The sequence below is a fragment of the Eretmochelys imbricata genome, chromosome 6 (assembly GCF_965152235.1).
Source record: "Eretmochelys imbricata isolate rEreImb1 chromosome 6, rEreImb1.hap1, whole genome shotgun sequence".
Lineage (NCBI taxonomy): Eukaryota > Metazoa > Chordata > Testudines > Cheloniidae > Eretmochelys > Eretmochelys imbricata.
Genome location: NC_135577.1, coordinates 58,540,502 through 58,554,633, shown reverse-complemented (window position 1 = coordinate 58,554,633; position 14,132 = coordinate 58,540,502). Strand labels below are relative to the sequence as shown.

The following is a 14,132-nucleotide window of genomic DNA, read 5'->3' as shown; positions in this document are numbered from 1 at the left end:
GCCTAGTTGGTGGCTGGAAACCATCAGAGACTTATGCCATTAATGGCTATAAAGTTCCTGATAGCCCCGGATGGCACGTCACAGCATGGTTGTGGGCACATGCCCTTTGGATATCACAGAAGGAATGGAAGAGGCAGTGATAATTCAGAACCCTGGATTTAGCTCTTTAATCCTGGGGGAATTAGGCACCAAAACATTAAAAATTCTGCAACAAAAATTTTAAATTTTTGCCCACAATATTTTCAAATTCTGCATATTTATTTCTCAAAATAACACTATATAATCACACCAGTTTCAATTATTTTTGGTGATTTCTTTCAAAATACCTGTCAGCAAGTATGTCTGTAATAATATCGACAACAAAAAAGATTCAGGAAATGTTTTTTGACAAATAGATTCCTTACTAGGCATATTAATACAGAAGTCTGAGTAATAATTCATTTAAACTACAGTACAGAACCATATTTCCCGCACCCCTCAAAAGCAGTGCAAAGGCTTGGGGGAGTCAGGGGTAACACAGAAACTGCGGGAGAGGGAAGTAATTGCTGGGAAGAAGCCTGGGTGTGAATTTGGAGGGTTGTTGGGTATGGGTGGGAAAAGTATGGAACAGTTTTTTTGGTGAGGGGAAGCAGGGAGGCATTGTTAAGGAGCTTCCCCCATGCAGACCCTGGCTGACCCCTAGCCTCTCCCATTCAGTCAGGCACATCTTCCCCTATCCCCATTTGTCCCTGCACCTCCATGTGTCCTTGCACCCCCTGTCTATATGTGTTCCTCCACCCGCACAGACACCCACTCCTCCATCCGGCCCTGCACCTCCCTCCCCTCTGTGGCCCTGCATCTCCACTCCCATTCAGTCCCTGCCCCAGTTTGTCCTCCCCCACTAGCCCTTCTGAGCCTTCTGTTCTACCACCACATCGCCCTGTGGTGGGCAAGAGGCAGATCTGCAGCAACTTTCCTGCAGAGGCTTTTTCTGCACAAAAAAAAAAAAAATAAAAAAAATGCATGGCTTATTAATTATGCACACGTGCAGTGACGCAGAATTCTCCCAGTTGTAGCTCTTTTCCTCTTCTACAGCAGAACCGGTGACAATAGATAATAAAATGGATGGTTTGTAAAAGCTCTGATAAACAAGTTAAAGCAAATGGAGCTACATCTGGAAGCACTTGATAGTTGCTTGTAAAATAGTTTTCTACCAGTTTCTGTGCACTACCAGTAAAATACTGTGAAAAGAATACATTATTTTTCATATGAAGGGAGAAAAGTGAATTAGAATTACTAAATTATTTTAGTTTTAATAACCAAAGGTATTGTAATGATGTTTTAAAATTGTATTTAATGTTCATCTGACAGTGTCCCTCCACATTTGTGATAAGGCTCTGGACACCTTTCTCCAGAGATCTCTCATGTTTGTTTTAAAGTCCATTGTTTCTCTAATTCTCTGTTCCTGACAACTGATTGGCCACACCGTCTTCTTGCATGAATAGTCAGAATCTGATAGAGGCACAGCAAGGTACCAAAGAATTTAAATAGGTATCTCCAGAACTGTGAGTCATAGTCACTATTCCAGACAAGTTTTCAGAGGTTGAGGATGGACTTGAAGATTCGACTAGTCCTTTTTGCATCTCACTTTTATTTCAGTGTAGACTTCCCTATCCAGGTGAGAGTAAAACAGCAGAGTCATTCACAGATTTGTTTCTTGTATGTGATTTTTATTTCTTTGCTGGATGGTTGGGATACCTTCCCCACGCTCCACCCTTTTAACATGCTAGGAAATAAGTTGGACAATTATTTTTAATGAATCTGAATGTTTTGATTCTTTTCAGTTTCCCTTTTTCCAGATGTGTTACATTTCTGACAGAACTGGCATGTGAAAAAAATGTATTTTTCTTGCAGGTGAACACTGAACAAAGCTATGAAGGTAAGTGTGATTTATACAATACTAGAAAATTACTGTAATCAAAAAAACAGGAATGTATCAGCCCTCTTACTGAGCTGAAATCATTTAAATTTAAAGTACATAAATGCAAAGAGCTTGGCATATCTTACTGCTTCAGGTTACAACTATTCCTAAATGGTACTTGTGTTTCACCCTGTTATTTTTTGCTTCTTAAATAGGAAATATTCTCTCCTAATGTCCATTATTAACTCTCCATTATTAGGGCTCCCTTGGTATGAAGTTACAACACTTTGCCATTAGTTTCTAGAGCTGTTCTTGTCATCCTTCCCCTCTGCTCCAGATTGAAAGCACTTTGCTTTATCATGAACTTCAAATAGAAGCTTTACTTTTTTTGCAATTACTTTTTAATCTTTATTGAGTTTCTTAACAGTTTTCTAAGAACAGCTTTAACTGAGGCAAGTTGTTTAGTGCATGTGGGAGACTAATGCACAGTCCACATAAGAGGCAAGGTTATAATTGCCATCAGGGAGCATATGAGGACATCTTGAACTGTAAGCTAGAGCCATTTGTCCTCAGAACACTGAAAGAATGATTGGATATTACACTATTGTGCACAATCGTTTTAAAATGTCTATATTATATAATTAGGGTGTTTACAAATGAGGCCATTTTTGAGAGAGATCATATAAAATGGGTTTTAAGAAAGGGCAAATTAGGACCTGATTCTCCACTGCGATCCTCTTGCCTCATTTACACCTCTACAAATTGAGTGCAAAATGGGTGAAAAATGCTACCACCAGCATGAATGCAAAATTCAGATTTGGGAGCATTTTACACCCACTTAGCTCAGGTATAAATGATGACACAAAGTTCAAGACAGTGGAGAATCAGGTCCTCAATAGTATCTAATTATAGCAGTCTAATTATATAGCACCTTCCATTCTGAATAATCATAAACTGCTTTTGGACTTATTATTTGTATTGTAGTAGTACCTAAAGGTCCGAGCCAGGATCAGGGTCCCTTTGTTCTGAGCCCTGTCCAAATGCATAGTAAAGAGTCCCTACCCCAGAGAGTTTACAATTAATTTAGAACTAAAACCAAGTGAGTGTAACAAACAATAGGAAGAGCATGGAAGGGCGGATAAGGATAACTGTTATAGGAAAGAACACAGTTACAATAGATTTGCCTTTTATACTGTTATAGCATCACAAAGGATATAGTTCTGGCCCCATTGAAATCAATGGCAAAATTCCCAATGACTTCAGTAGGATCAGAATTTTCCCTGATATTGAGAAGAACATGCCAGGTACCCATGTGCTATATTTTTATAATCCATATTTTCTCACACTGTTCAAGCATAAGAAGTTTCACATCCTTGATATCTCTTGCAGGAGTTGCCTTCCCAGAGAGTGAAGAAGAAACCATTTTTAGTTTAATTTTAAAATCCAATAAAGGTAATCAATTTAAAACAAAATGCAGTGAATTAGTTTCTTATGATTCTTTACATGAGCTATCCTTTATAAATTTAGCAGGACTAGGAAAAATCCCTGGAAAGATTTGGCAGAACCTTGTACTGAAAGTATGACTCAGTTTGTTTAAATTACATTGTATTATACAGAACTCATTGTTCTCAGATTTCTCCTTCTGTTTGACCTTGTGTGTGAATACCTTGCTCCCAGTGCTGTAAGTAGAGCTATGGGAAATACCAGCAAAATCCTCAAACCACAAGGAAGTAACCTGGTTCCAGGTTTTGTTGCAAAATGGAAACTCAGACCAGATTAACTGAAAAGTTTGCCAGGTTCACAAATCTTGCAAGAATAAAAGGGGCTCCATTTTATATGAAGCCAAGTGACACTCTGTTTAGCTATGAAATAAGGCAAAACCTATGGCACTGAATATTTTTGGATGGAAAAATGAAACTAAGTGGCTTTGGCTTGCATTTTTGGGGTCATTCATAGTAACTGGGTCTCAAATGCTGCTAGTTACAAGACCTGAAGTCAATGTCATTTTTGCTTTAAGCTTCAGAATCTTATAATTAAAGATCAGCCTGAGCCGTGAAGCTAGGATCCATGCCTGATTTCAGACATGGACTTCCCAGACTTCAAACGTGTTCTGAATTGGGGTATAGTCTGAAGTTCTGTTAGTGGGTTCTCATGACATTAGGAATCACTCGTGATCTGTTCTCACATTGGCAGAACAAGGCCCTTGGTGGAATTTCAGTCACTATATGTACAGTAGGATACACACAGTTCTGTTTTTTAACTGACAGTAACAGGTTTTTTTCATCTACACAGGCAGCAAGACCCGTTTATATGAAGGTGACATTACCCCCAAAAGACATCGCAATGCCATTGTCTGTCCATTTAACTGGTGCTTTTGGCCCAAGTCATCTAATGGACTCGTTGTCATCCCCTATGTCATCTCTTCTTCCTACAGTAAGATTTCATTCTAACATTGCTAACATGGGTGAGGAGCAGCCAACTAGCAGCCTCCCGGGCCAGTTTTTTCTGCCCATGAAGAGCTATTGAGAGCATAGGACTTGTATTTCAGCATGGAACATTCAGCACAATGATGTGGCTACATTAAGTGTTTCACTAATTAATGTTCTGCTGGCTCTGTCAAATAGCTGTCAAGAAGCTGGGCTGAAAAAGGGAGAGGAGACACCTGCCTCTTCGCAAACACCTTCCCATAGGATAGAATGAGTCACTGGAATGCTTCCTCACCTTTCCCCCACCTCATTTCTCCCCCCCCCCCGCCACACACACACACACACACACACACACACACACGAGAGAAGAGAAAAAAGGCGAAAATCTCTCCCTCCCAACAGTCAAGAGGCAAAGAGAGAGGGGGGAAGAAAGAGGGGAAAAGAGGAGACATAGAGAGGTGAAAGTCCTCTCCTTTCCAGATGCCATGCCAACACTTGTGGGCACGGAGTAGCAGAGAGAGCCAAGAGATGCCCTTCCTCCCAGCCAGAGGTGGATTAAGCTTTAATAGGGCATGGGTCAGTCAGGATTTCGGGCCCCCCGCCTCCAGTACATATCCACCAAAAGTCTGTATGGGCCTCCTGAGGAAGATTTTCTCCCAGACTCTTCCCCTGGGCCAGATGCTACAGTGGTGAATGTGTGGTAGGTAGATTTTCTCATTTATCCTGACTCCTCTGCACAAACTTATCTTTTCTGTAGATCACTCCTGATGCCACATGTAGCATTTGGCCCTGAAGCTGGCCTCTTAAGACAACATATGCAGTAGGTTGTGTGGACTTTACTTTGCACACAACTGCCCCGCTGTTACCCTCCTAAGGTTTCCACTTCCCTGGATGCCGGAAGGCCAACAATGGGACAAAATTTTCCCTCCAGCTCTTTCCATTCTTTCTTCTTTAGAGGGCTTCCCCCACCCCAGGTGTTAGAGCTGGATCTCAGCAATTCCTTTTCCCCTGTCCCATTTAAACACAGGGAGAAGGAGGTTTTCCAGTTTCTTCCTGTGACCTCCCACATGGGCATATGAACACTCCAACACTACCTGATCTTTGTGTTGAGCTAGCTGATTGGTGCCTACTTTCCTGCACTTGCTGTTAGGCAATAGGAGCCAAGTGAGGAACAGGTCAGTTGGAGATAAGGCAGATAGACCCTTGGGGTGAGCTGCTGCTCCCACACCATCACCACGGGTGATGGAACTTTGCCACACAGGGCTCTATGGTCTCAAATCCATAGCCCCTTCTTAAGTCAGGGTCTGGGCTATGATATTCTAAAGATCTTGCCTTAGAGCCTGATGTTGCTGGTGCTGTGCGTAGGGAATCCCATTGGAGTCAATGGGAGCCTTGTGTGCAGAGCACTTTCAGGATCAGACCCCTATTTCAGCTTTGCAGCTAGCATGTTTGTTCATTTATGTAAATATATTTGTTTATTAGGTGCAGCCCTATGGCTTCTGGCATGTTATTAGTGCCACAAAACTAGGCTACTGCTGCCCTAAAGCGTCTCTCTCTTTCTCTCTCTCTCACACACACACAGGTGTGCTAATGACTCCAGTTTATATCAACTAAGCACTATATCTATTCCTCCCCCAGCTCATGAAGAGAAAGCTCTGATTGTTGGTGCCATCCAAGAGTATGAGACCTTGACTTGTATTCACTTTGTAGACCGCACAACGGAAACTGACTATATATATATTTCTCCAAAGGATGGGTAGGTGCCAGTGCACTGAGTCTGTCGCTTTTTGATTTATAAAATTAAGTGTGAGTAAAATGAGTACTCCTAGACATGAGGGACTACTCATTGGCTTGATCCAGAGCAGGTAAAATAGGCACTAAGTAATCAGAATTCCTGACATTGTTGATGCACCTTAATCTTGATCTGCAGCCCCCCGGCTATTCCAGTACCTCTCCATAACAGCTTTGCCCATAGACCATGTATCTTGACATATGGCACTTCCTCCTATTCCTTTCATGCTTACTCCCCAACACAACCAACCAACCTCAATTCTGACCTGCAGCGCCCGTGATGTTATAATGGAATCTGATCCCTACAGACTCCCATTAATTTCAATGGACTTTGGATCAAGTCACTGTTCCTGACTCAAAGCAAGCATAGCCCTGGCCCTTCTTGAGTACAGACCAGCCAGTCTTACTGAATTGGTTAGTGAAGCAGGTAGAAACTTTAACAGACTTGTTTTCACTTGTGATCGAAAGTGGGGTTTTTACCCATTTCTCTGGAAGTGAAATGCTATTATCCCAGTTCACTTTGTCAATGTTCCTAGGTTGGTATAGTAACTGTGACAGGTACTGCAGTTTCCACATGCTGTTCACAGCTCACACATTTTAACAATTTATTTCTTCTATGGATTCTGTTCAAGAGTAAAATTATAGCTACAAACCAGCTCAAAGTATGTTGGCTGAAAAGTCCAATCACTGGGCAAGAATGAAAAAAAACAAAAACTCCCACAGGAACAGAAAGATTTTGCTAGCCAGCACAGGTGATTCTTTCTGCAGCAGCAGCCTCTGAACCAGTCAGCTGTGGATTGCAATTAGGGTTAGCACCAGCCTTTGGGTTTCATCGCCGAATTCTGAATGATATTCTCTCATTCTCTAGCTGCTGGTCTTACTTTGGAAAGGTTGGGGGTTCCCAAGTGGTATCAGTGCGCAAAGGGGGTTGCATGAGGAAAGGAATCATTCAGCATGAACTAAACCATGCACTGGGGATGCTGCATGAACAGAACAGGAACGACAGGGACAAATATGTAGTGATTGCATGGCAGTACATTAGTCCAGGTATGTACCATATTATATACTTGAACTTGATTGACCGAGAGAGAGAGAAATTATATTAACTCAACCATTCTGAGGCCTAAAGTATTATGTTCTGAATCTGTAACTTTTCCTCAAAGTAAATTCCTCACTCTCAGGGGCTGACTGTACAAGAGTGTAGAGCTGGCCTCCCTGTTAAGTGCCCAGAAAAAGGTGAAAAAAGTTTGTAAATGTCTCATCCTGATGATCGTTTGAATATGGATTTAACTAGATCTTCATCTCTGTGTTTGAAAATAGAAGCACTGCACTGTAATTTCTTGCCATTCTTTATTCTATCTATTTATATGGCCACTATCTCCATAGTATCATCGCTCCATTAACACCATGAGAGGCAAGGAAGTATTATTAACCCCACAACACCCCTTGAGGCATAGGCGCCGACTCCATGGGTGCTCCAGGGCTGGAGCACCCATGGAAAAAATTTAGTGGGTGCTTCGTACCCACAGGCAGCCAGCACGGCCCTCCAGCACCTCCCACCCACCGGCAGCCCCGCTGATCAACTCCTCCTCCTCTCTCCCAGTGCCTCCCACCCGCCGCAGATCAGCTGTTCCACGGAGTGCCAGAGGCGCTAAGGGGGAGGGAGGAGGAGTGGGGACGGGCGTGCTCAGGGGAGGGGGCGGAACTAGGCAGGAGGAGGCAGGGCAGAGCAAGGGAGGGGTGGTGCAGGGGCAGGAAGGGGTGGAGTGGGAGTGGGACCTGAGGCTGAGTGGGGCTTGAGCAACCCCAGGGAAAGGAAGAAGCTGGTGCCTGTGTTGTGAGGTAATGAAGTGCTATTACTCCCATTTTACAGATGAGAAACTGAGGCACAGGGTAATTAAATGGCATACAGGAATTTTGTGGGAGAACTAGGAATTCCTCCCCTACATCCTGAGTCCCAGGCCAGTGCCTTAACCTCATGGCCATCCTTCCCCATTCAATATGAACGTGCAGAGAGCTTAGGTAACCCACAGGTCACAGTGTGTTACACACCCAACCTGTGCCCAGTCCACAGACAATATGGGCACAGAGGTGGATGCAAATCACACACTGCCTAGTGGGTTGCACGTGCAATGCCAGATACACAAATGTAGATGACTGTAACCATAGATCTAAAGCATATTACCTTATCACTTTAGTATGTGATTGTCTCTTACTGCAAAGCACTGTGTGAAGGATGCTATGTTGATTTGACGTAGAAGTAGAAATTGTTGCTGTGCTGATTTAGTTTGTTACTGGACTATGATTCACTTTTTAAAACATGATATATTGTAACTGACAGGTGATTTTTATCACTTTAAGCCAACCAGAGCTAATAACCTGGGCCTCAAGTATGACTATTCTTCCGTGATGCACTATCACAGGTAAGAGAATGAGGTTAGGTTGATATTACATTATCAAACACTGATTGGTTAGTAGCATCTGAACTGTAAATATAAAAAGGCAGTGTTTAATTTAAAAGTATATTTTTCAGAATATTACATTCAACAACAGTCCAAATTAAATAACTCTGCAGTGTTTTGAAGGTAAAACAATGAAACAACCCAGTGAACTTCTAGGGTGTTATTCCTCATATCACTACAGGTTTGCTTTCTCCAATACATCTGGAAAGGCAACCATTACTCCATTCCCTGATAGCACAGTGCCTATTGGACAGAGGTTTGGACTGAGTAACCTAGATGTGGCCAAAATCAATAAGTTATATGAATGTGGTAAGTAAGCCCAATATTATTCCTTATTCATTTTAATCCACTCTTGTGCTATGGTCTCATACTTTAAAAATAAATATATTTTGTACGGTCTCTGAATGGAGCAATACAATCAATATGCAACAGGTTCCAGGCCTGTGAGTTCATGGTGCAGATCTGTAGATTGGTTGGCATATGCTCCCTAGAAGACAATTGCCATCTTTGATAAAAATGACTGAAATGTGAAACCCAACTGATAGAGCACCGTTTAAAAAAATGTAACTGCTCAACATATTGGTTTTTGCAAATCAGCTGGCCAGTTGGGAAAAGCCTGTGTAGAGATCAGACATTTGCACATATCTGTTCAGTAATGCACATTTTAAAAGCCATTTGTGGACATGGATGGCATTTCTGGAATGACAAGAGGTAGTTCCTCTGGAAAAGGTTCCAGAATGAGCAAGATGGAAGGAAAGATCCTCTGGAATAACCAGCCAAACAAAGGAAAAATCAAAGGCCCCCTTCTCAACACTGTTTAATTTAAACATATAGAGCAGTGGTTCTCAACCTGCAGGCTGCTTGAAGCCCAGTCAGCACACAGCTGCAGCCCACGTGACATTCTCAGGGCGATACAGGTAGTATATATATTGTGAGGATGCGTCCCACATAACAAGCTGCATATGAGGCCCACAATGGTAAATAGCTTGAGAACCACCAATATAGAGGATAGCATATAGAGGTAAAATTCACCCTAGTGCAGGTATGCAAACCTCTGCACATAGGGTTTATGGGAGGCTTAGTTGGTGCATCTCTGCCCTTTTGCTGGCCCCATGCATAGTAGTGAATTTCACCCTGGAAAGTATATAAAGGGCCAGATCCACCCTAGGTCCCATAACAGCTTGTATGGGTAAAGACCTTGGCAACAGATGGCTGGGGGGAGGCTGCAACAGCAGACAGCTGCTGTGGATTGGCCCAGGCTAAGAATGCGGTACAGCCAGGTTGGCCAAAGGATGTGTTGATTCAGTAGCCTTCTTCAACAGGGCTTTTCTGTAGCCACAGAATATCCCATAGCTGTAATAGCCTCAGCCATCAACTAAAGCTGTCCTCCTCACTAGGAAAACCCTGATAAAGTGTTGCAGCTTCAGTATTGGCCACCATTCCTCATGGTGAATCCTCCCAATGGAACAGAAGACCAGGCTAGCATACGGAGGTGTCATTTCTACTACCCTACAACAGGTTCAGTGAATCTGCCCCCTAGTGGTTATAGATAATCAGAAGGAGACATTTCCTTCTGGATTCCAACCCTTTGTAAGAAGCCAAACTAAACTGTCCTCCCTTACATGTGTTTCCATATCAGACTCATTACTCTGTCTGAAAATTAAGAGTGTGTATATCATACTGAGCACTTAATTCTATTATTGCTTTTTCTGTGCATCCAGTATCATTAAGATCTTTTCATTCTCTCCAACCCCAGGGATCCATAGCACTTTGCTCTCTAATTTGACTGGAAGTTTTTCCTCTACTATCTACCGATCATCATACCCCAAAAATACCAACTCTGTATGGCTGATTCGTATCCCAGCAAATAAAGTAAGAAGTGATTATGGAATGAAATGCTCTTTGCTAACTATTGAGGGCTAAGTGTGCAATCGGTTTCCAGGTACTCTTATCAATGACAATTGAACTTATTAGATAAATATTTTAGATGAAATAGTTTTACTTGAGCAATTGAATTAATAATAAAATCAACTCAGCTACTAGGAGTGAACTGTTGGAAGAGTTGGAGCTGTGTTGGTAAATTCTTCCATGATCTTTTCTCCAGATTTTCCTGCAGTTTAATTCCTTATATATCCAGTCCTCCTCAGACTGTGCTTCCAACCATATTCTGGTTTATGACGGAGGCAGCAGGAGAGACACTGTCTTTCTGAACAAATTGTGTCGACCAGTGCAGCTCCCCTCAGTAGTGTCTTCTGGAAACATGATGCTTGTGGAGTTGGTCAGTGATGGCACCACATTGCCCAAATTTAAGGCTTCTTACAGTTTTGGTAAGTCTCCAGTCTCTCCCAGTAAGGCCTGAGACCATGTCTGACAACTTTCATTTATGCCTCAGAGCTGTGGATGATTATTTTAAATCAAATGCAAAACAAATGAAATTAAAAATGTTTGAGCAATGATGATGCAAGGCGTAGGCATTACAATGGTTGGAAAAAAATCCTTCAATGGGTATATTTTGTACAGGCTGCTCAACCCCTCTTTATGCTGCTAGAGTGGCATAAAGAGGCCTCCTTGTAAGGCATAATCCATGTCAATGTGTGTACAGGTTTATGTGTCTGTGTGGACACCTCTGCGTGGGCATCTGTGTGTGTTTGTGCATAAGGGGGTCTCCATGTACATTTAATCCCTTTTCTGTTCCCAGTGCAATGTGGCAAGACTTTTACTGCCATAAATGGGAAATTTGAGTCTCCACTGTATCCGTCTCACTATCCTCCACTAACAGACTGTGCCTGGATAATGATAGCACCAGAAGGATCCAAGGTGAGCTGGGGTTACGTCCTGTAGGGCTGCCCTGGAGATAGAAGCAATGGCAAATCAAATGGATTCTGGTCACTGTAGAATATCCAGCAGCTGTTTGGAATGTCAAATTATCAAACTGGAAGGGCACGCTTCTCCACTGTGCCCATTGAGAACCTTGGCGCTGCCCCAGGTTCTTCTCTGCCCAATCCAGACATGAGTTAAAGCTGCAAAAGGGGCACCTTTAAGGTATACTACTCCCAGAAAGCCTTTCACCAGTGGAGGGAGCATAGCAGACCCTTCTTCTGCCACCTACCTTCCCCTTCTCTCCCCACCCCTAACTTGCCCTCTCTTTTTCTACCCTGGCTAGTGCACGGGCAGAATTCTCCAGATCGTTTCTCCAGATGATTTAAGTTAATTTTGTACTGCAACCTGTCTGCATTTCAAATATCTGTGTGAGAGGGCTGGTTTCAGTGGGCACAGAACTGAGAGAGAACATTCCTGAACTTGCCTTTTTTAAAGAAAATGAATGAGATTGTGGGGAACTGCACCTACTTTGCAGGTAGGGGTATCATCACCTGTCTACCTGTGCAACAAATGGAGGCAGGCTTGAATTTTCTGACCTGTTTAAACATCATCCACTTTTGAAAAGTAAATCCCATCCACACTAATGTTTTTGTGTTTCTAGGACACAAAGGGGTGAGTGAGTTGAGTTAATGGCAATTTCACCAAGATATAATGAAATAGTGCTGGAATTTTCCAGATAGTAAACCGAATTAATGCAGATCCATACATCTCTATCTCCAAGACTATAACAGGGTTCAAAAAAGAACTAGATAAATTCATGGAAGATAGAGCCATCAATGGCTATTGGCAAGGATGGGCAGGGATGGTGTCCCTAGCCTCTGTTTGCCAGAAGCTGGGGTTGGGTGACAGGGCATGGATCACTTGATGATAACCTGTTCTGCTCATTCCCTCCGAAGCACCTGGCATTGGTCACTGTTGGCAGACAGGATACTGGGCTAGAAGGACCTTTGGTCTGACCCAGTATGACTGTTCTGATGTTCTTATAGTCTCCAAAGGGGACACATTAACATGCTGACTTACCCCCTTTCACTGTGAGCCCATTAAGTCTCACAAGCAAACAGGGCTGATCCTAGTTAATATTTTAATAGGAGACCTCCAAGGAAAACTCAGGAAAATGCAGGAACGTAAGAGCGGCCATCCTGTGGAAGTGGTGTGGGTGACTCAGTATGTAGCTTTCACTCTTCTGAGTCAAAACTGACCTGTTGCCACAGCATGGTGTTTGCTTTGTGGATGGCAATGCCGTCTTTCAGATGAGATTTAAAATTGAGGTCCAGACCCACTGTGGTTACTAAAAATCCTACGGCACATTTTGTAAGAGTTGGGTGGTGAGGCCTTAAAATCTCGAAAACAAGCATTACCTCTTAAGGGCTCTGAGCCAAAGGATGACAACCATGTTAAACTAGCTCCCAGCTCTTTCCTTCTCTCTGCTCTTTCATCCCTCATCACAGTTTCTGAATAAACCTTCTCAGACTTCTCTGACGCCCCATTCCTCCAACCTACCACAGTGTCCTCTCGCGTCCACCCAAACTCTTAGAAACTGGCCAGTCCTGTAGAGTTAAAACCCCAGAGGATTAGCGAGTGCACATAAGGTTAGCACTGGTGACCTGTCCATATTTCAACTTGAGTAATTACATTCTACTCACCTAAATATCTTCCCCATTGGATGTGGGTTTCCCCACCTTTCCTGTTACAAATGTACGTATAGAGCTGTTGTGCAGGGGAAAGCAGTTGCTGTGATGCACCATCAGTGATGAGTGTAAAGGATCCTTTTGTATAGTTTGGGATGAAAGAGACTATCTAAATATTGTTGTTGTTATTTCCAGTAGTGCCCACATTGTGTTAGGCACTGTACAAATACTAAAGGCCCTCGTTAAGCAGCTTGTTATTTAATAAATCACCAGTTTACTCTTGCAGAGAATTTGGCTCATTATTAATTGAATGTTTTCCGGTGCCCTAACCCATCCAATCACGACTGTATGATTCACAGAAATTATGCACTGAGAACATAGTGGAGATGTCTGCTTTGCTTGTCTCCCACTGACAGATATCACTGACTATAGTGTCCTTCCTTCTGGAGGATTCGTTTCAATGCCAACATGACTACCTGGTTATTTACGATGGAGGCACAACCACAGCCCGTTCTGAGGGTAAATACTGTGCAAATGACCTAGTTCAAGGCTTCATCTCCTCTGGGAACTCAGCGCTTGTCCAGTTCCACAGTGACGACTTCCTGCAGTATCCTGGATTCCAGGCTGAATATTCATTCAGTAAGTATGAAGGCAGTAAAGAACGCAGTGTAATCTAGTAAACTGAGCATGGGGTTGGGGACCAGCAGCCCCTAAATTCTAACCCCAACTCTGCAGCTGACTCAGTGTGTGACATCAGGCAACATTTTCAAAGCCTAAAGTTCGGCTTCCCCTGACTTCTGTGAGAGCAGGAGGTATTTAGACCTGGAAATCAGGCGACTTATTTCAATGCCTGAATATGACTCTAGGTGCCTTACTTCTGCCCAAGTTTGAAAATGTTGGTCTTTGGCCATAATCTCTGCAGAGTAATGCCTGCCTAGCACACAGAAGGGTTGTGTGGGTTAGCAAGACAACATTTGAAAATCTCTGTGCAACACTAGTATTACTACTTTGCAGTAGAGTGCAGTGGTTAGAGCCAGGGAGGGGG

General features: G+C 42.9%; 1 protein-coding gene across 1 annotated transcript; it reads left to right on the top strand.

The window, feature by feature from the left end:
* Nucleotides 1–1,588: 1,588 nt before the first annotated feature.
* On the top strand, nt 1,589–13,764 carry LOC144266534 (astacin-like metalloendopeptidase). The gene is made up of 11 exons (XM_077819968.1): nt 1,589–1,657; nt 1,894–1,918; nt 4,193–4,333; nt 5,965–6,082; nt 6,986–7,164; nt 8,459–8,540; nt 8,761–8,888; nt 10,336–10,451; nt 10,684–10,906; nt 11,278–11,396; nt 13,504–13,764. Exons 1-11 carry the CDS (start codon nt 1,589–1,591, stop codon nt 13,762–13,764), a joined length of 1,461 nt encoding a protein of 486 aa, XP_077676094.1.
* The last annotated feature ends 368 nt before the right edge of the window (nt 13,765–14,132 follow it).

Excerpts from the sequence above, each read along its gene's own strand:
- LOC144266534 (XM_077819968.1), top strand. The coding sequence starts at position 1,589 with ATGGACTTGAAGATTCGACTAGTCCTTTTTGCATCTCACTTTTATTTC. Across the intron at positions 4,334-5,964 it reads TGTCATCTCTTCTTCCTACA|CTCATGAAGAGAAAGCTCTG; the intron begins GTAAGATTTCAT and ends TTCCTCCCCCAG. Across the intron at positions 10,452-10,683 it reads TTCGTATCCCAGCAAATAAA|ATTTTCCTGCAGTTTAATTC; the intron begins GTAAGAAGTGAT and ends TCTTTTCTCCAG.